Source organism: Aphelocoma coerulescens, chromosome 27, assembly GCF_041296385.1.
Source record: "Aphelocoma coerulescens isolate FSJ_1873_10779 chromosome 27, UR_Acoe_1.0, whole genome shotgun sequence".
Taxonomy (NCBI): domain Eukaryota; kingdom Metazoa; phylum Chordata; class Aves; order Passeriformes; family Corvidae; genus Aphelocoma; species Aphelocoma coerulescens.
Window position 1 is genome coordinate 3,298,108 of NC_091040.1, and position 25,775 is coordinate 3,323,882.

The window sequence follows — 25,775 nt, forward strand, 5'->3', positions numbered from 1 at the left end:
CCGGGCCCCGGGACAGCCTTGCCCGGCGTGGCCACGCTCCCCGACGAGCCGCCCCGGTGGTCCCGGGTCCCTCTGGCCCCACCGCTGGGCCTCCCTGTGGCGGCGCCGGGCAGGAAGCGGCTGCTGGCGGCCGCTTTCCTGCCCCGGGGGCCCCGGCGCTGGGGAGCGGACGGAGCTGGCTCCTGCCCCGGCGAGGGCCCCGTCCGTCCCTCGTCCGCGGTGCGGAGCGCCGGCTGCCCCGGGGCACCTTTCCCCGCGGCTCCGGCGGGTGACTGCACTGGCTCGGCAGTGGGCGGACAGCGCTGGGACGGGCCGGGGTACGGGATAGATGCCCAGGGGGCCCCATCCCGGGCGCAGCGGTCGCACTGTCGGGAGGATGAGGATGCTCCCCGGGCTATGGCTGCTCTGCTGCCTGCTCCTGTCTCTGCTCCTGTCTCTGCTCCCGCGGGGTGGGGGTAGCCCGACCTGCCGCCGGGACTGCTGCGGTGCGGCAGAGGCAGCGGTGGGTGCTGCACGGAGGCCCCAGGGGGTTGGGCACAGGGTCTGGCAGACAGCGAGTCCCCACAGGGCCCCTGGCCTGTTTCTCTCCTCTGTCCCAGTGCTGCTGTGCTCGCCAGGCCCCTCCTGGCCTTCTCTGAGCAGGGTTTGCCACAATACTCCTCTGCCCCCAGGAGCTGGTGTTGGCTCAGAAACTTCTCTTCCAGGCTTCAAGGGCCAAGGCAGAGCCAGGAGCCCCCTGCTCCCTTAGCCCTTTCACCTCTACTGTGCTCAGCTCAGCCTAGGAGGAGGAGGGGTCTCTGCTGTGCTGGGACCACCGACTGGGCACTGGGGCTGTTCCTGGCTGTGCAGCCCTGGCATCCTTGCTGCAGGGCACAGGGACACTGAGCATGGGGATCTCAAGGATGAAGGTAATACCCTGGTGCCATATCCCAGTGTGGCTCCAGCCCCGGCTTGTGCAGCAGTGCTATAGTGGGGGGCTCTACCACTGGCAGGGCAATGTCCAGCACCCCTTGGACCTCACATGGTCCCACAGGTCCTACCACCAGCAGTGGCACAGTCTGTCCTTCCAGGTGACTACTTGTACCTGAATGAGGATGGTGAGTAGAGCTGCCCTTGCCATCCTGGCTGTCCTGGCAGACCTCAGTGAGACCCATGCAATCTGAGCTGGAGCTCACAAGAGCCTCAGAGGGTCACTCCTGGCTTGGCTGAGCCCATGGGGCCCCCACTGTCACAGGCAGCCCTAGTGTGGGACCCCCAGGGCTGTGTGTTGAACTGCACAACAAACAGAGGGCCTGTCCCATCCTGGGCAGAGTTCAGGGGTGACCCCAAACAGCCCTCCGGAAACCACACCAAGGGGGAGAGCTGGGAGTGGGGCAACATCCCAGGGTCTGTCTGGTGCTCTGCAGGACCGCTGGAGGTGCTGGGGGGGCCAGCCCACTGCCAGGACACCTACCAGGGCTGGATCTCCCTCTACTGCTGGGCCCCTTTCCATGCCATCTTCATGGCCATCCCCAAGGGAAGTCACTGCCACTGGGAGCAGATCAGCAGGTGGGTCAGCATCATCCCCAGTGTGCCGCATGCACACTCGGAGCAGGGCCATCACAGGGATGTGTCCCCAGCCCTGCAGGCTGGCCTCATGCTGTCCCCTCCACAGCACCTACAGCGAGCTCTCCAGCTGCACTGAGCTGCTGGCCCAGCTGCTCTCCTGCCCTGGTCTGGGGCCATCCTCTGTACCTTCTTCCTGCAGGTCCATGCTGAATATTTCACCAGCTGCACAGAAGCCAGGCTCCCTGAACTGGGCAGTTGGCCCCCCACTGTGGCTGTGGCCTTGGGGCTTAGCTGCCTCGCTCCCCTTGCAGCTGCCCTGGCACTCAGCAGAGCCCGGAAAGGGGCTCAAATCCCAGGGAGAAGCTGCCCATCTCCTGCGTTCCTCCATGTCTGTGAGGGACCAGCGACAGTCCACTTCCCTCCCAGTCCTGGCAACTAATGAGTGGGAGGAGAGGACTGAGGGGGAGGGTGACAGGGCAGAGCACGGATTGGGAGTTTGGGATTCCCTGGGGTTGGAGTGGGTCCCATGGCACGAGGGGAGGCTGGGCACGGGGCTCCAGATACCTGCATCTGCCTGGGAGGAACACTGGGAGAAAAGTCCCAGGCAAATGACCCTGCAGGGGCCAAGCCCCTTCCTCAACACCCCGGGTGGAGGCTGGCAGGGAACGCCGGGGATGCCAGGCTGGGTGGGGAGCCCAGGCCCTTGGCAGGCAGCCACTGTCCTGTCCCTGCCCATCCCCTCCGGACGCCCCACTCCGTCCCAGCCCTGGGGCCGCGCTGAGATCATTGGGTGTCTCCCTGGCAGAGGCTCCTGCCACCCGGCTGGAGGCTCCGCCGGCTCCACCAGAAAGAGGGACCAGGGGCTCCAGCCCTGCAGCCACTGGAGTGCTGGGGATGACTTCCAGATGTGGCCACTCGCCCGCAGAAGGTGGCTGCTGCAGGCTGGGAAGCATCAGACAGCTCTGCCAGGACCTTTGCTGGGGAGCTGAAGCCCAGTGCGGTCCACAGCAGGGAGGGTCCCTCCGAGCTGCTCGTCATTGCACTCCAGTCCCTGCTCTGCGTGTCTGCAGGCAGCTGTTAAAGGGGAGGCTTTGGGCTGCGCTCTGCCCCGGCCAGGCGTGAAAGGACGACCTCACCCAGCCTCAGCCAGGTCCTGTGTGGGAATGCCGCAGACCCGCGGGCTGAAGTCACCCTCAGTGGGGGGGACATGGGCCCCTGGGCGGGAACTGCTCCAGGAACGGGGGCTCTGGCAGAGTCAAGCAGGCGCCAGGCTGGACAGTGCAGGGGGAAGGCACTGGGGCCAAGGACCGGCAGAGTCGGCCAAGTGTCTGCCCTCTCCCCACCTCCTCGGCCTCGTGCCTGGGGGTAGGTTGTGTCATCAACCTTCCCTCCTTGGCCGCGGGTAGGAGCTGGGACTGCCCCGGCAGGGCTGCCTATGGGGCAGGTGCCCGGGTGAACCAGAAACTGCGGTTTTGGGGCCCTGGGTCCCCCTGCCGCCCCCATTCCCGGGCGGCAGCGCCCGTCCGGGGACATTATGCTTTCCCGTCCACTCCCCCCGCTGCTGGGCTGCCTGCCCTCCACGCAGGAGACGAGGGATTTCACAACCCAGCCCAGACAGGATTAAAGAGAAATACACAAGTAAACAAATCGCGGCCTCGTAACGCTGGACGTGCCGTGCAGGGAGTGGATCCTCCAGGCCGGTGGGTAAGGCGCGGGCTTCGTGGGTGCCGGGGTGCGGGAGCGATGCCCGCGGGGGCCGGCACCGCACGGGACAGCGCAGGGTCCCGCCGGGAGAGCCGCTTCAGAACAGCACTGAGCAATCTCATTTTTCACACGTCTCCTGTAGTCAAACTGCCCCTGTCAGAGGAAAGGAGTTGCTTCCTGTTATTTCCATTGAAATCCTTGTCCCGGTCGTTAGCCGGCAGGCTTTGGCAGGATGGCACCGCGCGCGCACATGAGCTCCGGCCGTCTCTCCCAAGGGCTCCTGCTGCTCTGGGGTAAGTGCGCGGGGGGCCGCCCCGGGGGCTCCGCACCCCGAACCACCCCGCACACGGCCGCCCTCCCACTCGTGGGGCCTGGGGCCGGGGTCTTGACTCAGCCCGACCCACTGCCCTACCCCAACATGGGACCAGCCCGGCAGCGCTGAGGTTCGCTGGGGCAGCCATTGCGAGCATGGCCGGGGGCAGAGGCAGTTGAGCACCAGGTGCTGTGGGCAGCTCCCACCACGCTCATCCACGATCCGGCAGGGAGCAAAGACCCGGGCTGGGACAGGAGTTGTAGCACCACACATGCCCAGGCAGAGGGGCCGAATGGGGCCATCAGGGACAGAGACTGGGACAGGGTGGGCTGCCCTTACCACAGCCAGTGTACCAGCCCAGGAACTCCCTGTGGCCAGTGCCCAGCTGTGCCGGAGCTCTCCATGAGCAGCCCAGGCAGGGCCCACTCGGGCAGTTCAGCGCAGAGCCAGCATCAGTGCCCCACGCTGCAGGCCCTCAGCCAAGGGCAGAAGATGGATCGGGCAGTTTCCTTGAGCCATGGGGCTCCCGTGGGCCAGGCGAGACGTGCCCCACGCCCTTGGCAGGCTGTGCTGGGTGTGGGACTGACGGCAGGCGGAGGGACTCTTCAGCAGTTCTGTGCTGTGGCCAGTGCTTCCTCTTCCTGCCCCAGCCCTGTCCGGCTGCAACACAGCACCACGTTGACTCCCCATGGGTGGGGGTCCCAGTTTGCCCCTGTGCTGTGACCATGGCCCAGGGTCCCTAGCTCCTAAACAGCCCCTCCAAACCTTTGGACAGCTGCCTGCAGCCTGGCTAGCCCCTCCCCACAGCTCCTGCCCATACGGGGGGCCGGATACCCTAGCCCCACCATGTGCCAGGCTCTGGGCAGCTCCCTGTGCCCCATATGCCAGCTCCATTGTCCCCTGAGGGACGCCCAAAAGCAGCCATCTCCTGTAGACCCAGCCTCTGCCAGGGCAGTTCCTGCACGTGGAGCCCTGTCAGCACTCCTACACCCCCCAGACCCTATGCCTCCTCTCACCCTGTGTCCCTCCCTCTGCAGTGCTCCTGGGGACTGGCCTTTGTCACACGGACGCCGTGACAACGAGCTTCAGCCAGAATGCTGGGACAAGCCCACCCACAGCCATGTCCAATGGGACAGCCCAGCCCATGGGTGAGTGTTGGGGTTCAGCGAGGGCCAGGCAGTACTGTAGGGAAAATGGTGAACTGGCCTGGGCTGGCCCTGTGCCACAGAATGACCCCTCCTTTCCCCTAGTCATCCCAAAAATAGCTGGCCAGTGCCATGAAGCTCTCCCTGCCACTACCCACAGTGGGGGCAGCCAGCAGCAGCTTGCCCTCCCTCTGTCCCCCTGGCATTGCTCTGTGCTGCTGCAGGCTCCAGGCAGCACCCCAGGGCTGATGTCTCTTCTGCTGGCCTGGGCAGGGCTCCAGATGTCAGGTATCACCTGGCAGCAGGGGCAGGCAGGGATGCACTGCGGGCAGAGGCATGCTGCCCGTGCTCAGACCCTTTCCTCACAGAGAGGAATTACACCTACATCACACAGAAGTGCTGGGATTACTTCGTCGACCTGATGAGGAATGTGACGACGGAAGAGTTGTGCGAGTGGAAAGTCATCAGCAGGTATGGGGCAGCAGGACCTTCCCCACCAGTAGCAGGGTGCAGGGGCTGGGCAGTCCAGAGGGGTAGTGCCAGTCTGGGATCTGTGCCTCTGGTGTCCCACCCCCTGCCCAGTGTCCCGGCTCTCTTCCCAGGCCCTACAGCGAGCTGCGGAGCTGCCTGGAGTCCTGGGCCGACCACCTGAACTACAGCTACCCCAACGCACTGGCAGAGCAGTACATCTTCCAGAGCCATCATCTCTACTTCCACAACTGCACCCTGGAGCACCCAGTGTACTTCGACCCACCCGAAGATGTGCTCCTGGCCATGATCATCGCACCCATCTGCCTCATCCCCTTCCTCGTCACCCTGGTCATCTGGCGCAGCAAGGACGGCAAGGCACAGGCCTAAAGTTGCCGTCCCGTCCCGCGTCGGGGCACGGACCCCCGGCTGCGGGGCTGCCCGACCACCTGAAGCGCCCGGTGGGCTCTCGGGGCCACCAACCCGCGCTGCTGAGGCGACCGGTTCCTCCCGCGCCTTCCCCCGCCCCGCGGCCCGGGATTAAACGCTTCTCCCCCCACGCCTGGCGCTGGTTCTTCGGTCGCTCGATCCCTCCATGGTCCCGGCCCGGGCAAGCTCCCACCGCCAGCGCCTCTCCGGCACAGGCCTGGCAGCAGCTTCTTGTCGTGGGGAACGCGCCCGGCGGGACACCGGGACCAGCACCGGGGCACCAGAACCGGGCACCAGAACCGGAGCCGGCGCCGTCCGGGAGGGGCGGAGGGGGCGGGGCCATGAGGAGGGGCGCGGTCTTGAGCGGGGCGGGCACGCGGCGGGGGCGGGGCCCGAGGGTGGTGGGCGGGGCTTGTGGCGGGGCGGGGCCCGCGGCCGGGCCGGAAGCGGGGCGGGGCGGGGCGGAAGGCGGCGGCGGCGGTGGAGGAGGAGGTTCCGGTGGTGGCGGCGGTTCCGGCGGCGATGAGCTTCGTGTGGCCCTGGCAGTACAGCTTCCCGCCCTTCTTCACGTGAGCGCGGCCGGGGCTGGGGCTGGGAGGGTCGGGGCGGGGCGGGGAGCGCGGGAGTCGGGAGGCGGGCCGGGGCTGCCGGTGTCTCTCCGCCGCCGTGCTGACCCGACCCCGCAGGCTGCAGCCCAACGGCGAGACGCGGCAGAAGCAGCTCTCGGCCTGGTGCGCGCTGGCGCTCGCCTACAGCCAGCAGCACCGGCTGCCCGCCATGACGGTGCGGGAGGCTCAGGACATTCCGCTCTTCGCCAACCACCGCCTCCAGCGTATCCTTTGGGCCCGGTGCCCGCGGCCCCGTCGCCCGTGCCCCTCTCGCCCCCGTCGCCCGTGCCCCTCTCGCCCCCACCCCCCGCCTCCATCAGCGCCTCCTTAACCCGCGCCCAGGGAAGCTGCCGCTGGAATCCATCCAGGTGGTGTTGGAGGAGCTCCGCAAGAACGGTGGGTGCCTCGTCCGTGCTCCCGTCCGCGGCCTGTGCCCGACCCGCAGACCGCGGGGCAGCGAGGGCAGCAGCCACTGGCCAGCTCCGGCCCGGGGCTTGCCCATGCCGCGGGTGTGGGCTGTGCCTCCGTCCGGGCCTGCTCGCGGCTCCGCGGGACCCAGCCCTGCCTTTGCAGGCAGATTTGGCTGCGTGGGGCAGAGAGGGCTCGACAGAGAAATCACTTTCTGTAGACACAGCAATATTTAGGAAGTCGGTGCGAACTGCAGGGGAGGGGCTGGTCCATGGGGTCTCCTCTGGGTGCAGTGTCTGGCTCTTGTCCCGAAATCTGCATGTTTGATCCTTACTTGTGACTTGTGCTCTGCTTCAATCCCTGTTCCGTGTTGTTTCTAGGGAACCTGGAATGGTTAGATAAGAACAAAACCAGCTTTCTGATCATGTGGAAGAGACCAGAAGAATGGGGAAAGCTCATCTATCAATGGGTGAGAGCATGGGGGCTGCACACCCAGACCAGGCTGTGTCCATGAGGACGGGGGGCCCTGGCTGCCGTTTGGGAAAGACCACTGCTTGCTTCCTCACTACTTTTACCTTTCTCCTTCCATTTCTCTCTGTTGCAGAGAGATGAGGACTTATTAGCAGCTTGTCACTTGCTGTGAGCCGCAGTGTGAGCGGTGGGTGTTGCTGTCCACCCTCGGTGCCGTTGGCTGTTCCGTGGGGAGGACAGGGCAGCGTTGCTGCCTGGCCTCTGTATGGCCTGAGTCCTCACTGTGAAACACACAGGCAGGAAGAGCAGAGCGGCAGGAGAGGAACCATCTTCATTCCCTCAGGCTGCACTTCCTGACCCCTCTTCCCCAGCGTGTGTCCAAGGGACTTCTGCTTATCAAGTGTTGTGCACAGTCCGTGTTACACGCTCCGGGATGTATGAGAGATTGGACAAGGATGGTCAGCCACATGGACGAAATTTGCTATATTGCCTTCATGTTTCCAGGTGTCGAGGAATGGCCTGACCAATTCTGTGTTCACACTGTATGAACTGGCCAGTGGAGATGATACAGAGAATGAAGGTAAAGTTCACGTTCTGGAGCAGGTTTTCGGAGCTCATTGGATTGGAGCACGTAAACACTTGATTGTCAGATTACAGTTTTGTAGATTAAATATTTTGAAGTCTCAAATGCAAACTCACCTTTTCCCACCATTGGCACATGCTGTTCCAAAGGCTTTTATCACTTTGCAGTCCCCCTCTGTAATTGCATTTTCACTTCCCCGGTGCCCAGCATTTTACCTGGTGTGGTGGGGGGTGTTTTGTTTTCAAGCCAAGCTCCTGCACTGCATTACAGGCTGCTGTGATTCATCCCTGCTGTCTGATGACCTTTAGGCTCTGTTCCCAAAGCAGAGATGTAGAGATGAGCCTGTCAGTGTAGCCATGACTCTGGATTTGCTGTAGTGTTACGGTGCTCTTCAGAGCCCTCAGCATTGCTGACCCCAGTCCCTGGAGCTCACCAGCCTGTTTGTTTCCTGATGTTATTTTTCTATTTTTATTTATTTATTACATTTTTATTTTTCGATGGGGATCTTTGTCCTTCCCTAGAGTTTCACGGCTTGGATGAGGCTATGCTGCTCCGTGCCCTGCAAGCCTTGCAGCAGGAGCACAAGGCTGAAATCATCACGCTGGATGACGGCAGAGGTGTCAAGTTCTTCTGACAGGAGCCTCCTCCCCTTCCCCACTGCAGTCTCAGGTTTCGCTGCCAAGAGTCGCTCTCTGGGCCTGGCTTCAAACTGTGACTGCAAGTAGCTGCATCTCGGGATTTCTTGGGGCAAGATGAGTCTGCGAACCCTTCCAAAGACTTAGGAATATTCCGAGATCCTCTGTCTGTCTGTTCTCCCTGTTGATGTGTTTGAGAGGCTAAAGCTGCTCTAGGCAGTTCCAAGAGAGACCGCCCAGAAGTGAAACTGGGGGCTGCAGCTGGTCCCTGTTCCTGTGATGGCCTCGAAGCAGTCCCAGCTGGCTGGTCAAACTTGGCCTCAAAGGGCCCCCCTGTATCCCTGCCAGCCACGTGCCTGGGTCCTGCAGTCCTGCTGCGGTGCCAGGGGGTGAGGCAGGAGCAGGGGACTGCTGTTATTGCTACGCTGTGGAAGCCCTCAGTGGCAGAAGGAAATGCACTTGCTGCCAAGCAGGCTGGGGGAAGCCAGGGAACTAATTTCAGGTGATTAAAATGAGATGTATTTATAGAGCAGCCTGGGTGTTTTCATCTATCTTTATTTTTCCATCAGAAACAAAACAGAGCACTGTACCAGATTTTTGCCCTTCAGTCATATTTCCTTGCTGCCCCAGAGGAATGCTGTGGTTCCAGGGTGCAAAGCAGCAGCACAAGTGCTTTTCTCCACTTGGCAGAGTTGTGGCCTGTGGGGGCCCTCGCTGTCCTTCTCAGGACAACATTTACTTTAATTTTGCATGTGCTGCCTGCTGGAAGCCCCTGGGTGTGTGCAGAGGCGATGGGGTAAGCTCTGTACCACCGTGGCTGGGAGAGGGATGACTCAGCTTTAGGCTCTCAGTGCTGATAACAAAGTCCCCAGCTTGTCAGAAAGTGTGGCCCAGGTACAGTCACTGACCCTGTCAGTCCTGGGGAAGCAGATGGCTGTGCTGGGGCAGGATCACCTTTCCCTGATTGTTGTGTGCACGTCGCTGGCAGAGGTTGGGGGCAGCGCTGGAGTGACCTCTGGTCAGACCAACGTGGTCATTCTGGGGGTCCAGCGGAGCAGATGGTGCTTGCACCCCACAGGCTGCCACTGTCTGCCCCTGAGCAGTGTGTCTGGCATTCCCTGTCCTTGGGGATAACCTGGCACTGGCTCAGCTGTGCTGGCAGCTGATGTCAGCGTTGAGGAATTCTCAGTGTAGGTGAGATGCTGGAGTCTAGGGGCTGTGAAATTTAAAAATTCGTTTTGTAGCAGGAGCCCATTGACCTGAACTTGGTGGGATGTGCTGCCCTGGTGTGGGCACATTGCTCTGGAGCTGTGGCTGGAGCCCAGGCTTGCTGTCTGTGCCAGGCCCAGCAGTGCTGTGGAGGAATTCCTGAGTGCCAGCACTTCTCTGCTGAAGAAAGGCACCCGCAGTGCTTGTGATGAGTCCCTGACACAGTGGGCTGGTGTGGTCTCCTTTCTGACCATCATCCCTACAGCTCTGTCATGGTCCTGCCGTGCACTGACGGTGCTGAGGAAGCCCAGCAGCAAAGGCTGTGCCACGGCATGTGCCATGAGCCCTGCAGTGCCTCTGTCCCCACAACGGGCACAGGCTCTGCCCAGCCCCGAACTCACTGCTCCGTCAGGGATCCTCCCTCATGTCTGCAGCCACCAAAGTCTCTGTATAGGATTCATATGCTACCAAGTGTCTGCCCTGGGTTTATTTCAATGTTCAAGATCTGCTCCCTCTTTCCTCCCCATGCCACCCACATTGCCCCTTCCCTCCATGGTTGCTCTGTCTGCTCTGCTGCTCTTGTACCCCTGCAGAGAGCCAGGGTGCTGTGCCTGAAGGCTTCTGCATTTGATCCCAAGCAATGAGCCTTCAGCAGCCGGGCCTGGAGTGTCTGTTCTTGCTGCCTGTGTGCACGATGCTGACCTCCCAGCACTGTGTTCCAAGCTGGGAGTGCCATATGTAACCTGGCTGTCCTTGAGGGAGTCTGTGTTCTTAATTAAATTTGCTCCCTTCTTAGGAAATGGCTGATGTGACATTAGATAAGCCTAAAACCAGCTTTTCATTCCAAGGCACTCCTGGCAGCAATTCCCGTCTCTTTTTCAGCTTCCTATTTAGTTGCTTACTCAGTGAGGGGGGGTGAGGGAGGAGGAGGAGGAAGAGTATGTCCCCTCTGCAGAATGGACGTGGTGTAAAATTCCTTTTCCACACCCTCTGGGTTGGCTACCAGAGGCTGCATCCAGCCGTGCCTGTGAGGGCCCTGTGGGACCAGCTTCCCTGGGCTGGGCAGTGCCACTGCAGCGAGGTGTCACTGCTGAGGCTGTGGGATGGGTCCTGGCAGCTGGTGCTGCTGCCCTGGAGGGAGCAGATGTCCCTCTGTGGAGGTGCTGCCCAGCCCAGCCACGCAGCTCTGAGGAGGGGCTCGCTGGAGGAGGTGGCTCAGGGTGGTTTCGGGGGGGGCTGGTGCAGCCCTGTCCTCCAGCCTGTGGCTCCTCAGAGGCCCTTGCCACATCTGGCCGGGGTGATTAGGGCTCGCTGGCCAGGGCGAGGCAGAGCTCAGAGGGGCTGGTGCCAAGATAAGGCACTATCAGGCTGGGCACACTCGGATCCCACTGGTCAGGGAGGAAAAATTCCGAGAGATGTTTTATTTAATGCAGCTGCTTAGGAGCAAGAACTGTTTCAGTTTGATAAATTTATATATTGGGATAAACGTGCAGGTGGGTCCCATCTGTGCCTCTGGGCTGAGGAAATCCTTGCAGTGATCTGCCCAGGGTTACAGCCACAGCTGAGGTTTGGGTGCTGTCTTTACCTCCCTGAACTCATGTGAGTTAAGGTCAGAGACACCACGGAGCTCCCATGGGTATGGGGTGGTGAAGCCAACTGTGGAACAAGACCTGGGGGTCCCTGGACCCCTCCTGGGACAGGCACCCTGTGCTGTGCTGCCCCAGCTGTGCATCCCCTTTGTCCAGACCCATCCTGGCCCCTCTGTGATCCTGCCCCGAGCTCCGGGATCAGAACGGACAATTCCTGGCAGGGCTTGGTGGAGCCTGGAGCTGAGCAGGGCTTTGATTCATGATCTAATTCTGAGGGAAGTGATTACACAGTCCCCTGTATTCTTTCTGGCAGCCAAATGTAGGCGAGAAATGGGTTATGTTCCCTGATTGTGGCGGTTCCTCAAAGTGAAGGCTGGCACTGGCACCTGCAGCCCAGAAATGTCACCCTGATAACGCTGGGGAGCTGCAGTGGGTGCCTGATTGTGGAACAGAAGCCTTCTGGTTTCAGGCCAGGCTGGCTGCAGATTGGTGTTCCTGGCCAGGTCAGGAGAGGACCTGTTCCCCTGCCCAAGCTGCCTCCCCTCTACCAAGTTCTGGTGTGGAGTGGCATTGGGGGGATCATTTAGGGAATTTCTCAGACCACTCACAAGGGAGGTGTGGGAGGGCAGCAGTTGGAGCAAGCTTCACCCCTAATTTCCTCTCCTGTCTGCAGGGGCCTCACTGGACTGGGATACTCCCCTGCTCCTCTGGGATCTTCCAAGGCATCTTGTTTCACGATGAAAACCCTTGATAAGGAGACATGAGCCTGCCAGGGACTGAGCTGAGATCCCTACCTGGCTCTGTGTCTCTTGTTGGAGAGCTGAGGCTCCCTGCCAGCCTGGGCTGTGTTCCTGGGCCTGGGCAGTGCATGGGCCCTGGCAGGGACCCCTGTGTGGGGGCAGCCACAGAGTCAGCCTGCAGGGCCTTGGGCAGCATCCCCCCCCCTTTCTGGCGATGCTGAGAAGTGGGCAGGTTCTGGGCAAGGCTCACCTGAACAAAGAGCGTTGTTTAACAGAGCTGAGTCAAACCATGCTGCATCTTACAACCCGAGAGTCACGCGTGGCAGGGCCAGTGCAAGCACCGCACCCGTGGCCTGTCAGTTTTGGCCTTTTGGCTCCAGTGGCCATGGGCAGCCAGTGCCCCAGCAGCAGGCAGAGCCGTGCTGGACACGGTGTTCTGCCAGTGCTGGTTGTTCACCTGAGACCATGCCCCTCACATGCTCCAAGGAGTGCAGGGCTGAGCAGGGATGTGGTTGCTGCTCCCTGCTCACCAGCCAGTACTGCACGAGCAGCTCTTGGCAGGGAGGCATCGGTCAAACTCCTTGTTGGGAAGGGGGTACCTAGCTCCTCTGGTGCTGGAGAGGAAGCTTCGGGCAGGAAGAGCTGGGTCGGGTGGGGGTAGCAGAGCAGAGATCAGCAGTGTGACACAGGTAGGCCAAGGGCTTCTGTAGGAATTTCATTGATTTCATTAAATGCTTCTCCCTCCCTCTTGCTGGTGGGGATTTGTGGGGAGCAGCCGTGCGGGACGTGGCCACAGCCGAACTGCAGGTCAGCAGCCCCAGTCACCCGGCGTCACCCTGCGGGTGCCAGGCTGGCGTTTAGGAGACCATGACTGTGTTCCCTTGTCGATCCACTCCTTCATGTTTCCGGTATCGTTGAGTAGAAACAATCTGACCTCAGGGAAAAGAAATTAGCGGTGGCCTCAATTGCTTTGTGTTTTGTGTAAACAGCCTCACCGGCAGAACAACCTTCTCCTTCAGCCTGGAGAGACAACACGCTCTTGTCCGGCTGTTGGCTCCCGCGGGGCTGACACACACCTTCGACTCTTCCTATTTTCGTGACCCTGATTTCAGGATTTCGGACCGTAGTGAACCCGAGCGGGATTGTCTGAGGCAGCGTGAGGGGGAACCCTCGTCCGGGCAGTGGGACTCGGCTGCTCCAGGACACGCTGCTCCGGGACCAGAGTCAGAAACTCCGAGGAAATGTTTAAACCAGGGACGTTCCTACGTCCCGGCTCCGGACGCGTCAGTCACAGCGGCCCCGTAGCGCCAGGGGGGCGGCAGGGAAGGGGCTGTCCTGCGGGGAGGGGAGAGCAAGGAGCCCCCGGAGCAGCCACGGCAGCGCGGATCCGGGCGGGCGCCAGGCGGTGACCCCCGGCTGGGAGGGGACATCCCGGCATCCCGGGCTGCTCGGGCGCGGTGTCGGGGCGCTCGCCCGCTGCTCGCAGCCCGTGTCCGCAGCTGCAGCGCTGGGCGCTGTCCCGGGGCCGCTGCCCGGTGCGGTGTCGGTGCGGGGCCCCTGCCCGGCGCGGGGCCGGTGGCGCAGCGCGGGGCGGGGGGCGGCGGTCGAGCGGGGGCGGACCCGGGCGTGGCGGGGGCGGTGCCGGGGCCGGTGCCCGGGCCGGGTCTCGGCGGTCGCTCCTGGTTGCGGAGTGGCGGCGGCAACGGGTGCGAAGCTGCGCGGGAGCGGCCGCTCCGAGCGGGCTGAGCCGATGCTGGCGGCCGAGCCCGCCGCTGCCGGAGCCATGTCCCAGCCTGAGGCGGAGCGGGCGGACAGCGGCTCCGAGCCGCAGCCGGAGCCGGAGCCGGGTCCGGGGCTCACCGGACGGACTCCGCACCGGAGCCGCAGCCGGCGGCCCTCGGGGCCCGATTCCCGACGCGCTTCCTCCCGCTTCAGCCGGCGGAGCTCGGCCGAGCTGGAGCTGCTGGGGTACCCGGCACCGGACGGGGTGCGCGGGGGGTCGCCGCCGCCGCCGCCGAGCGCTGTCGGGCTCCGGGAACCCGAGGAGACGGAGAGCGAGGAGGTGGAGACGCGGGCGGTCGCCACCTCCCCCGACGGCCGGTTCCTCAAGTTCGACATCGAGATCGGCCGCGGCTCCTTCAAGACCGTCTACAAGGGGCTGGACACGGAGACCACCGTGGAGGTGGCCTGGTGCGAGCTGCAGGTACGGCCCCTGCCAGCGCCTCCGCCCCTACCTGCCCGCACCCACAGGCCGGGGCGAGGGGCCCGAGAGAGGCACTTGGACCCTCTTCTGTCCAGTTTCTCTGGCGTGTGCAGCCCTCCCCGCCCCTGAGCCCGCTGCCCACTGCTGCCTGCCTGGGTGCTGTGTGAGACCCGCGGGGCACTTCCCCGGGCTGGAGCCTGTGCCGGCGAGGGCAGGCACCCTCGAATCTCCGCTTCTGCCAGTCACTGTGGCGCCCCGCTGCAGTCGGGCCACAGCAGCAGGGCAGGGCAGGGACCTGCAGCTGGGTGCGGGCTCCCCTCGCTGCCTTGCACTGTGCTCATCACTGCCAGTGCCTCGGTGCCTCGTGGGTCTCCTGGCCCGGACCCAGACTCCTGTTTAGTGCCGCCGCTCCTGGCCCTCCTGCTCATCACGTGCTGTTTTCCATTTGCTTTCTTTCTTCCTGCACTGTGGAGCATGCCAGGGTGCCCAAGTTCTTGATGCCAGTCCCTGCTCTGGCACTTTACAGGTGCATCCGGGGCTGAGCATCCCACTGTCTTTCTGATGCTCACCAGCTCGCAGCTTTCCCTCCAGGAGGGCAGCGAGGGCAGCAGTGCCCTCTCTGCATGCATGCCTGTGCTTATGCTGGAGCTGACTCCAAGGTTTGCTCCGATAGCCCTTGGTGTGCTCTGGGGCGCGTGCCTGCAGCGAGCTGGGGCTGGCTGTCAGCCGGGAGCAGGGTACGACACAACCTTGTGCTCTCTGCCTGCTTGACCTTGGCTGAAGTAGCGTACACGGTCACCTGTGTATGGTTTCTGTGATGCTGCCAGGGGCTCTCTGCTGGGAGCAGCTGGACCTCTGGTTCCAGCTCTCTGAGGAGCGTCCCCATCTCCTCTCTGCTGCCACACTCCTCCATCTCCTTGGCTGTCCTGCAGCCTGACAGCAGGATGCTGAGAGCAGTGGTGATAGTGCTGCCTCCACAATGCCTTTGCCCACTCAAGTGCTTTTGATGAGCCTGATCTTGTCCATGGAGGTGCACGGGGAGATCCGTTCTGTGGGTCTACCTTTTCTCCTTGGAGCTCTGGGAGGGGCTTTGATTAAGTCCAAAGTCTCCCACAGGTTCCTGGCCCTGGGATGGCTGCTGTGGTGGGAAGGTCCAAGTCCTTGTTGACACAGAAAACCATGTCTTGCGAGTTTGTTGTCTTGTTCCTAAAAGCTCAGTGCAGTTGCAGGTAGCTGCCTGGGCTGGGTCCTTGGGGTGGCAGCAGCCCAGCAGAGCAAGAAGAGATCCTGAGAGAGTGGTGGGTGCTTTCTAGAGGGGCTGACTGTGGCCTCTTAGTGAGGGAGGTGAAGATTTCCCCCCCATCCCAAGGGTTGCACAGTTATTCAGTTGTGAGAGCTCAGTTCAGAGCCAGCTCAGTTCTCCTGCCCTCATGGCCCCACAGCTCCATCCAAATACCCCTGAACCCCGTTGAGTCCTGTGTCCCTTCAGGTGGCAACCACTGACTGGAACAGGCTCTCCTTGGCGAGCCCAGGACCTTCTCTGGATGAGTCAGCTGTCCCCAGTGCTTCGCACTCGTCTGGCTTCGTGTCCCTCCCTGTGGGTCTCAGCCCCATGTCACAGCTGTGCCCCAGCTCCCCTTCACAGCAGGGCTGGCACATGTCTCGTTCCCTGCTCGTCCCTGGGGCTGTGTGCAGGCAGTGCTGGTGTCTTGCGAGGGGCTGCCGAGGGGATGAGGCTGCACCGTCTCAGGTCGGGGGGGAAAGGGAGTTGGGAAGCAAAATGCTGCTGTGCACCAGTCCAGCAGGCACGTGCTGGCCCCCTTGCTGGTTCTGCGAGCCGGCCAGGCAGGAGTGGCGGAAGCCACTCACTTGTCCCCTGGGGGTGGGTGTGGAGAGGCTGGGGTCCAGGCTGAGCTCCTGCCAGGAACCCTCCTGTGAGCATCCCATGGTGTTGGAAGACCTGGCAGACCTGACTCCTCTTGGCCTGCCCCCTCCCATGGGAGTGCAGCCAGGTCCCTGTGGGCAGCCCCAGCCCTGCTCCCACCCCATGCCACCCTGATGCCTGCCCCTGCAACCCCTCTGCCCCAGCCCTCTCCCCTCCCCACCCAGGATTTGGCTCTGTTCCACTGACTGCTCTTTATCCAGTGTCTCTTGTACCCAAATCTGTGTCCCAGAAGGGGCTAAGAGCACAGATGCAGACATTTAGGAGTTTGGTTTTTTTCAGCAATCATGCAAAGAATTGGACACTGTGACACAAATCCAGGATTTGGAACCACAAATAAAAATGGTTGTGGTTCTGCCATTTTAAAAATAGCTTTGTCCTGTGCATTTCACAGTTCTCCTTCTATTGCCTTTCAATTCCAAATGAATACTTAACCTCAGGCCTGACCTGTTCTGCACCAGAGAACCTGGTTCAGCTGCTGTGACGGATCCCAATCCCAAATCCCAGCTCTCCCTTCTGTCCTCGCCTGTCCTTCCCTCCACAGAGCCTGGCGAACTGGAGGCTGGTTTTGCCTGTCTTCTGTCTTCCTGTGAGACCCCTCTGGGGACTTGCCCATCCCTGTCCCCTCTCCTGAACGCAGCGTCTGTCTGTGCCTCCCGCCCATGTCCACAGCCCCACTGTTTGTGCTTTCCAGCTTTAGCCTGGCACTATTTCTGTCGTAGGTGCTGCGGGCAGTGGGGGAAGAGGAAGCAGGGAGGAAGCCAGAGGCCCAGAGCGGGGTCGGGCTGTAAATACCTGACTGTGCGATTTTCCTGTGGAACCCCTTGGGATTCCCCAGTGGGCAAAAGCATTCTGGGCAGCAGGCACTGCTGTGCCTCCCCTGGCTCCAGCACCCAGGTTGGGCAGGTAACCTTAGCCAGCAGCCCCGGGGCTGCAGGGCACCTTGAGTGTGTGCTCACATGGCTGTGAGCACGCACAAGCTCCTGCTCGGCGGGGCAGACCCACAGGGAGAGCAGTGAGGTGCTGGCACCCACTGCTGACATAGAGCTGGCTCCTCAGCGGGGGGCTCGGGACCGCCCTGTGGCTGTGGACGTGGCTGGAGGGAGAGTGCTGGGCACTTTCCAGCACTGGCTCTGTGCCCCACCGTGGTGTTGGTCTGAATGCCCCTCCAGAGTGCAAGTGTCAGTGCAGAGCCAGGGCCCTTGAGGGCTGCAGGAGTGGGAGAGCCCTGTGAGCGCTGCAGAGTGCCCTGAGCACCAGCGCTGCCAAGCTGGGGACAGCCTCCTGCTGCAGAGGCAACAGCCGTCCTCGGCCACTCGGCCCCACCCTCCCTCCTCCTGCACTGGCCTCAGATCCTGGTGTTGGCTGCGCTGGGCTCCTCGGCAGCCAGCTCCTGGCTCACAGGATGGGCTGGACCATTGCCACCCAGCTCCTCACCGTCCCCATGCCACCATCCCCAGCGTCCTCCTCCGCCCTGTGCTGATGCTGTTTGGAGAGGACATGGTGTGCCCATGCTGTGTGGCGTGTCTGTGCTGGCAGCCCTGTTTGCCCTGCCCTTCGTGGTGCTCCTCCAGCCAGGCTATGGCCAGGCTGGGCTCTGGTGCCCACACTCAATGGGGAGAGTATCAGCACGCACAGGAGTGGGAGTTGCTGCCACTTTGGTCATGCGGAAGGAACAGTGCCAAGCGAGCCCAGCAGTCCTGGCACAGGCTCGGGGGACATGCTTGGCTCCCCCAGACCTTACTCCAGGCACTCTGGGAGAGCTGGCCGTGTGCTGGGGGTCTGCCTGGAATTGGGCATGGCACAGTGAGGGCTGTGCTGGCACAGCTGCTCCAGTTGGGGTCCACTCTTGCTGAGCTGGGAGACCCACCCATGACCCCCCACTTGCCCCAGTTCACAGCCAGTGTCAGCTTCCTCATGCCCTTGCAGGTTTGTGGGGTGCAGTGAAGCCTCTGGACACCTCTTGGTGAGGAGGAGGGGGCCAGAGGGGTGACGGTGGCTGTGGTGCTGGGCAGGACAGCCGGTGTGTGCTGCTGGCCACGCTGGGGTTCGGGTGCTGTTTTCCTCCTCGCATATGAAAGGTCCCATTCATCCCGCGGCAGCAGGCTCAGGTTCTCGTCTGGGCTGAGCCTGTCCCTGAGCATGTATTAAATGTGGGGGGATTATGGAGCAGCTCCAGCCAAGCCATGGGGCCGCCTGTGATGCAATAAAAATATTACAAAAGCTGACGGGGTTGATGGATGGTGGCCACTGGCCAAGCACAGCTCTGGCAGCACTGGTGGTGGGAGCTCTGGGGCAGCTCCAGTTTCCTTGGCCTCTGAATGTGGGCTGGGCAGGGGTCCCAGCTTGGAGGCCCCCAGGCTGAGCTCCTTGGGACCCCAGGCAGTGGTGGAGTTATCTCTGCTCCTGCCCAGGGCTGAGCACTCGCAGCTGCCCCACTGGGGGCTGGACCTGGCTCCTTTAGCTTTGGCCAGTCGGCTCCCCTCTTCCTGCACCCTGGGGCTGTGCCCCTTCAGGATGAGGGGGCTGTCCCCTCCGCTGGCCCCTGCCCCAGCTGCAGTCAGCACCCTCGTCTTGTGTTTCCACTTTAATTAACTCGAGCAGGAGAAACATGGAAAAACTCTGGCTGGAGCCTCCCCCTGCCTGCTTTCCCCAACAAAGGCCTCATTGAGGCTGGCCCAGCACCCGGCCACACAGAGCCCAGTGCTGGTGCTGTCCTGGTGGGGGCACAAGAGCCACGGCCATCGGGTCTGCACAGGGCAGGATGGCAGCAGCTCTGCAGAGACCCCGCACGACCCCTCCAGCTGCAGGCTAGGGTTCCCTGTCCTGAGGCAGGGTGGTGGGCTCCAGCTGGGGGCTGAGTGAGGGGAGGGGGGATGGTTGGTCCCAGCACAAGGCAATGGAGAACTGAAGGAGTTCCTCGGTGCCCGTCTGTCGTGCACCCACCCAGAGTGGTGGGCAGGTGGGGGACCACAGTCCAGGGCAGCCCCAGCTATGTGTGAGCCACTGTGCTGGGGCACAGCAGGTCTGACCCCAGCTCTGCACCCGGGCCACAGAAGCCTCCTCTGTCTTGCCTGTAGGGAGTGGGGATGGGGATGGGGGGGTCTTTTGTAGCCAGGGCAGCCCCCTGTGCTCGGCAGGACCCCGTGTGCCCCCCTCACACCCTCACTGGCTCCCACAGACGCGGAAGCTGTCGAAGACGGAGCGGCAGCGGTTCAGTGAGGAGGTGGAGATGCTGAAGGGGCTGCAGCATCCCAACATCGTCCGCTTCTACGACTCCTGGAAGTCAACTATCAAAGGCCAGATCTGCATCGTGCTGGTCACAGAACTCATGACGTCCGGCACCCTGAAAACGTGATTGGGGCGTGTAGGGGAGGGAACAGGGTCCCTACCGAGAGGCTCTTTGTTGCTTGCCCTGTGTGGGCATCTGAGTCCGGATGGGCTTGGCATGGCAGCAGGAGGAGGGTGGGCTGGAGCCAAGGCTGGGGCACGAGTCTGAGCCCCACAGGTCTGAGCCCCATTGGTCCCTGGCAGGTATTTGAAGCGGTTTAAAGAAATGAAGCTGAAGGTGCTGCAGCGCTGGAGCCGGCAGATCCTCAAGGGTCTGCACTTCCTGCACACTCGCTCGCCCCCCATCATCCACCGTGACCTCAAGTGTGACAACATCTTCATCACGGGCCCCACGGGCTCAGTCAAGATTGGCGACCTGGGCCTGGCCACGCTCAAGCGAGCCTCCTTTGCCAAGAGTGTCATAGGTGGGGCCGGGCTCGTGGGAGCTGGGGGGGCTGCAGGGGGTGGGGGTCCCAGGGGTGCTGAGCTGCCCTGCTGCCTGCAGGCACCCCCGAGTTCATGGCGCCAGAGATGTATGAGGAGAAGTACGATGAGGCAGTGGATGTCTACGCCTTCGGGATGTGCATGCTGGAGATGGCCACCTCGGAGTACCCCTACTCTGAGTGCCAGAACGCTGCCCAGATCTACCGCAAGGTCACCTCGGTGAGGCCCGGCTGTGGGTGATGCTGCTGGCTGATCCCACAGGAGCCAGGACAGGGGGCTGGGGGGAGGGTCAGCTGGAGCTGTCAGGCCTTGCTGCTGTCAAAATGTGTCACTGTGCAGGTTGTGTGAGTGGCTAAAGATAGCCTGGGCGGTGAGGGGTTGCTCTGGCAGGGCATGGAGCTGTGGGTGGTGGGGCCATGGCTTGGCCAGACCCCACATCCCTGGCTCTGCACCAGCCACTGCCAGTGTGTTAATGGGGTGGAACGGGAGCACGTCTGCTCGGCCACGCCAGCCTGGGGCACTGCAGCTGCCCTGACCGGTCATGGCTGGCTCCTGCCAGCTCCTGCCTGCTGGGGTGGAAACTCAGAGCCCTGGGGCGTCCTGGCCCATGCAGGCACACGTGGCCTGGCCACAGGAGCCATGCAGAGCTGGTGGGGCCCCGGGCTGGTTCATCCCTGGGCCATGGGAGCCCCACGCTGTTGTGGGTTGGCACAGGAGGCGCTCACTCTCGTTACCCCCAGGGCCTGAAGCCCAGCAGCTTCTACAAGGTGAAGGTGCCAGAGCTGAAGGAGATTATCGAGGGCTGCATCCGCATGGACAAGAACGAGAGGTGGGGGCAGAGCGGGGCCTGGGTGGCAGGGTCCCCCCTGGCTCCGAGCCCGCGCTGAGCTGTGCCCTCTGCAGGTACACCATCCAGGACCTGCTGGAGCATTCCTTCTTCCAGGAGGACACAGGGGTGCATGTGGAGCTGGCTGAGGAGGATGACGGAGTCAAGTCTGGGCTCAAGCTCTGGCTGCGCATGGATGACACAAAGAAGCTGCACGGCAAGTACAAGGACAACAACGCCATCGAGTTCCTCTTTGAGCTCTACAAGGATGTGGCAGAGGAGGTGGCTCAGGAGATGGTGGGTACAGAGATGGGGGAGCCCTGGGTGCTGTTGGGCCCCTACACCCCGAAGTGACGAGCTCCCTCCTGTGTAGGTGGTGCTGGGCTTTGTCTGTGAGGCCGACTACAAGCTGGTGGCCAAGGCTGTGCGGGACCGTGTGGTCGCCATCAAGCGCAAGCGGGAGAAGCTGAAGCGCGCCCAGGACGCGCCATCCCCCGCAGAGCCAGAGCAGCCGCCAGGTGTCCTGCGGCTGCTGGAGGAGCTCAAGTCCCCGCTGCCACCTGGTGCCCCCACGCCTGCCCTGGCCACCCCTGGCTCTGGGGACTCCGTCTTCAGCAGCACCTTCCCCCTGGAGCCTGAGGAGCCCGAAGCTGACCAGCACCAGCACTTTACCTACCGGCACACCAGCTACTCCTCAGCCACCTGTGCGTAGGCACCAAGGGAGAAACGGCCGGGTGGGCAGCAGGGGACCTGGGGTGGGAGGTGGGTGGGGGGTCCGTCACCTTCTCCCAGCCCCACAGCCCTTTCCCAGGTGCCCAGCCAGGGAAGGGACTTGCTTCGGTTCATGCCAGCGCTCCTCCGCAGCCGACTGTGAGACGGATGGGTACCTGAGCTCCTCCGGCTTCCTGGACTCCCCGGACCTGGCCCCTCGCAGCTTTGTGGCAGTGGACCCCACCAGCCCACGGCCCACCCGGCCTGTGCGCTGCTTCCCCACGGTGAGCAGGGCCCCGCGGGCGGGCGGGCGGGGGGTCAGGGCAGCTGCGGCACCGGCTCACCCCGTCCCCTCCCTGCAGAGCATCGCCGTGCAGCTGCCCACGGAGCGCCTGCCCCCCGCCAGCGGCTTCTCCTCCTCAGTGGACAGGTGAGGCTGGGGGGTCGGGCGGGGGCTGGACAGGGTGCGTGGTTCTTGGGAATGGCCATGCTGATGCTCCGGAGCTGGGGCTTCCTGCAGCTACACCTCAGATGTGGCATCGGGCATGAGTGATGGCTGTGAGGGGCTCTCGGCCAGCGAGCAGAGCTCCAAGCTGCCACCCAAGCGAGCCTCGGGGAAGCTGCTGCGGCGCCGAGCCCGCTCCAGGCTGCGCATCACCAACGTGAGTGCCACAGATGCCAGGCGGGTGCCAGGCGGGTGCCAGGCGGGTTCTCCTGGGCTGAGCCAGCCCTGCTGCCCACAGATCTCCGACAAGAGCGACCGAGTGGTGGAGTGCCAGCTGCAGACCTACAACAACAAGATGGTGACCTTCAAGTTCGACCTGGATGGAGACAACCCGGAGGAAATTGCAGCCGCCATGGTGAGAGCAGGGTGAGGGTGAAGGTGGGGTCTGCCTGGCCATGCTGGGTGCTGACCGGCCCCTCCACCCTCAGGTCCACAATGAGTTCATCCTCAAGTCGGAGCGGGACAGCTTCATCAGCCGCATCCGGGACATCATCCACCGCGTGGAGACCCTGCTTCGCAAGGATGGGCGCAGCAGCACCGAGCTGCCCAAGGGCCCCGAGGCTGAGAGTGCTGTGGGCAGCCCCGTGAGTGCCAGCCTGGCCCTGCCAGCGCTGGGGAAGCTGCTGATGCTGAGCATGGCTTGGGGTGCTGCCTGGCCCCAGGGAGTCCAGGGGGAGGGGGCTGGGGTGCAGGGTCCTCCTGCGGTCACTTGCCCGCTCCTGTGACAAGGCAAGGTGCTCCCTAGCCCAGAAGAGTCTCCAGCTCCTGTCCCCACAGGTGGTGGGGCCCAGCGGGGGCTTGGCACAGCCTGGCTGGGGCCTCTGCCCCAGTGCTGGGCTCAGCTCATCCTTCTCGCAGGTGGACCTGCAGCTGCAGGGGCTCTCACGCTCCATCTCCTCCTCATCCTCACTCAGTGGTACGTCTGTGCCCCTGTGCAGGCCCTTCCTGTCTCCCCCAGGCCCCATGCAGGGCAGGTGATGGCCTCAGCCAAGCCCAGAGGGTCTCAAAGGACATGTCCTGCCCTGGCTGAGCCTGGCTGTCACCCCTATGCCACAGACCTGAGCTGCACCAGTCCCAGCCTCCCTGTCCAGTCCCCTGTCCTGCCGTTGCTGAGCCGCTCCCCATCGGAGACCAACCTGGCCAGTCCTGTGGAGCCGCTGGCAGCCCCGGCACCCCTGGGGTCCCCCACAGGTACCAGCGCTGGCAGGATGGGCATGTTCATTGCACTGGGGCTGCCAGCTGCTCGCTGGCTTGAGGCTCCGGTGTGCCTGGACATGGGGTGTGAGACGGCCCTTGGGGGCTGCTCCTGATGCTTCCATCTCTGCAGGCTCAGCCCAGACCTGGCCTCTCGTCTCGATGACTCCCGCCTGGCTCACATCATCACCAGCACTCCCACTGACCCCCCCGAGGACCCCAGGGGGGCCTGTTCCCCCAGCCCTGCCCCAAGCCCTCCTGTCCCCACAGCCTCTCCCCACATCCCCTGTCCCCTATGAGCCCAGCAGTCCCCTGAGCCCCCCTGTGACCAGCACACCCTTGTCCCCCACTGCCCCCCTCTTGTCCCTGGCCAATGTCTTCTCCCTGGCAGTGATGACCGTGGCCCACACTGTCTCCTCCATTGCCAGCTCAGGCGGGCACCTCTACCCACCAATGCTGCCACGGCCACAGAGTCTTGTCCTGGGTGCCCCACGCTTTGTCTACCCTGACCCCACCAGCAGAGACAAGCCAGTCCCACCTGGCAGTGGGACCCTGGAGCCAGCGGGATCTGATGTCCCCACTGCCGGGGGGCCCATATCCTCCCTTCCCTCAACACCAGCCCCAGTGCACCCCACAAGCAGCGAGCCCATGGGGAGTCCTCTGCAGTTGCTGAGCACATCCACATCTGGGAGTCCAGAGGGCAGCACGGTGAGTGTGGGTGTGCAAGGGCTGCCCAGGGCTGCTCGAGGTGGAGCTCAGTGTCAGGAGGGCTGAGTGGTTGCTGCAGATGCTGCCCTGGGATGGGATGGAGCCTCATGGCTTGTGGAGCCACTGGGATGCAGGGAGGGCTGAGTGGGCGGCAAATCCCAGGACACAGAAGCAGCAGGGGGAGGAGAGGACAGGAGGACTGGGGTGGGGCTGCTGATGGTGCTCAGGTGCCCACAGGTGCTGCCCGGTTCCCCCAAGCCCAGCCACTCTCTGATCATCTCAGAGGCACCAGCCCCCAGCGTGCCCAAGGCCCAGCTCTCGCCCATCAATGAAGGTAAGGTGGGGCAGGGCCAAGGCTGTGCCGTGCAGCTGTGCCTGTGCCAGGGCACCGCAATGCCCCGGCCAGCCCATGTGCCCTGAACCCCACCAGCTGCCCCTGTCCCCAGCAGAAACCAAGCCCCAGGTCCTGGGCCGGTTCCAGGTGATGCCAGCCAAGGACCTGGCTGTGACCTCTCCGGTGCTGGGCAGCAGTGACGGGGAGCAGCACAGCACGGAGCCCGCAGCGAGTGGCTCCCCGCCACCCGTGGTCCCTGACACAGGCCACAGCTCAAGCAGTGACTTGGATGTGGTGCTGGAGGCAGCGGAGCAGGACCCCAAGGCTGAGGAGGTGTCAGCTGAGGGGGGCACGGTGCCTGTGGCACCAGTGGGGAGCGACCGGGAGGGCCCTGGGGAAGAGAGCACAGAAAATGCTCCGCAGGCCATGCTGAGCCAGGTGTGGCTGAGCTACTCTCGCAGTTTGTCCTATGTGAGCAGCGATGACACTGAGAGTGAGGACGAGGAGATCTGGGAGGAGCTGCAGAACCTGCGACAGAAGTGAGCAGGGGGGTGGGCTGCACCTGGGAGGTGACAGGTCTTCCCACCCAGCCCGCGTGGGAGTTCGCTGTCCCTTCCCCGAGGCCCCGCTGCCAGCCCCTGTCTTCTCCCCAGGCACCTGGCTGAGGTGCAGCTGCTGCAGAGCGCCCAGAAGAAGGAGATCGAGGAGCTGTACCTGCGGATGGGGAAGCAGCCACCGCCGGGCATTGTCTCGCCTGCTGCGATGCTGTCCAGCCGCCAGCGCCGCCTCTCCAAGGGCAGCTTTAACCCCTCCCGTCGCAACAGCCTGCAGCGCCTGGAGCTGGCGCAGCCCGCAGGTGCCGGCCCCGCTCCCCACTCCCTGCAGGGCCCCCGGGCTGGGCGGGGGCCGCAGGACGGGGACCCCCGGGCTGGGTGTCGCACAGTGCCCTCACTCGGGGCCGCTGTCCCTGCAGGCATCATGCGCCGTAACTCGCTGAGCGGCAGCAGCACCGGCTCGCAGGAGCAGCGGCTGAACAAGGGGGTGACCTTCGCCGACGACCTCGGCCGCATGGTAAGGGACAGCGCCCATCCCGCGGCCTTCTCGGCTGATCCCGCGGCGCTCCCGGCTCACGGCTGCTTCTCTCCCCAGTAGCTGGCTGGCCAAGACTGATTCCATGAACTACCTCATCCAAGTGCCTGCTTCCCCAGGGCGGGCGGAGCCCCTGCACCTCCAGGAGGGCAGTGCCAGCCCTGGAGAACCTGGACTCCCCGCTCCCCTTGGCTGTGGCCTGCAGCAGGGCAGCCGTGGGCTTCGCAGGAGCGGGAGTGCTGGCCTTTTGCAGGCCTGTCCCACAGGTGTCTGCCCACTGTCCCCCAGCCCTTTGCTGGAAGACAGGTGCCAGGTGTCTCCACCCCTCGTGGATGGAAGGAGCTGAGCCCGCCCTGAGGAACCCCGGCTTGTCCCAGCCCTGCCGCCAGCTCAGCCTTGCACCAGACCCTGCCCACCCTGCAGAGTGGCTTGAGTGCCCTGTGGCCCTGTCTGCTGCAGCACCAGGAGCAGCAGGATCCGGGAGCACTTTGTTATGAACTGGTGTTCGGAAAGTGTTTTCATAAACATGGATTGAATACAAACTGCGTCTGTGTGTGTCTCTGTCGGGCAGGACCCGTGGCTGCATGCCTCACTGCGTGATCATAGAGAGCAAAACAGAAAATCCCCACTCAGCAGCCC

The 25,775-nt window shown here is 63.3% G+C and overlaps 3 protein-coding genes across 5 annotated transcripts; all 3 read left to right on the forward strand.

The window, feature by feature from the left end:
• Positions 1-2,935: 2,935 nt before the first annotated feature.
• RAMP2 (receptor activity modifying protein 2) lies at positions 2,936-5,737 on the forward strand. The gene is made up of 5 exons (XM_068996801.1): positions 2,936-3,252; positions 3,395-3,545; positions 4,603-4,713; positions 5,079-5,181; positions 5,313-5,737. Exons 2-5 carry the CDS (start codon positions 3,485-3,487, stop codon positions 5,566-5,568), a joined length of 531 nt encoding a protein of 176 aa, XP_068852902.1. The 5' UTR covers positions 2,936-3,252; positions 3,395-3,484; the 3' UTR covers positions 5,569-5,737.
• Positions 5,738-6,078: 341 nt separating this feature from the next.
• On the forward strand, positions 6,079-8,844 carry VPS25 (vacuolar protein sorting 25 homolog). The gene is made up of 6 exons (XM_068996452.1): positions 6,079-6,176; positions 6,294-6,439; positions 6,558-6,611; positions 7,004-7,092; positions 7,599-7,674; positions 8,199-8,844. The coding sequence occupies exons 1-6, from the start codon at positions 6,130-6,132 to the stop codon at positions 8,309-8,311; spliced, it is 525 nt and encodes a 174-aa protein (XP_068852553.1). The 5' UTR covers positions 6,079-6,129; the 3' UTR covers positions 8,312-8,844.
• A 4,679-nt stretch (positions 8,845-13,523) lies between these two features.
• Positions 13,524-25,678, forward strand: WNK4 (WNK lysine deficient protein kinase 4). Of its 3 annotated transcripts, none has more exons than XM_068996252.1 (20): positions 13,524-14,053; positions 19,177-19,349; positions 19,530-19,750; positions 19,831-19,988; positions 20,510-20,598; positions 20,673-20,892; positions 20,969-21,299; positions 21,460-21,590; positions 21,669-21,736; positions 21,827-21,968; positions 22,050-22,166; positions 22,240-22,395; positions 22,670-22,727; positions 22,868-23,002; positions 23,139-23,713; positions 23,951-24,047; positions 24,160-24,586; positions 24,701-24,903; positions 25,021-25,118; positions 25,197-25,678. In XM_068996252.1, the coding sequence occupies exons 1-20, from the start codon at positions 13,601-13,603 to the stop codon at positions 25,197-25,199; spliced, it is 3,855 nt and encodes a 1,284-aa protein (XP_068852353.1). In that variant the 5' UTR covers positions 13,524-13,600; the 3' UTR covers positions 25,200-25,678. The 3 variants fall into 3 exon arrangements, with proteins under 3 accessions (XP_068852353.1, XP_068852351.1, XP_068852352.1); XM_068996250.1 differs by having other exon boundaries at positions 25,200-25,678; XM_068996251.1 differs by having other exon boundaries at positions 24,163-24,586; positions 25,200-25,678.
• The last annotated feature ends 97 nt before the right edge of the window (positions 25,679-25,775 follow it).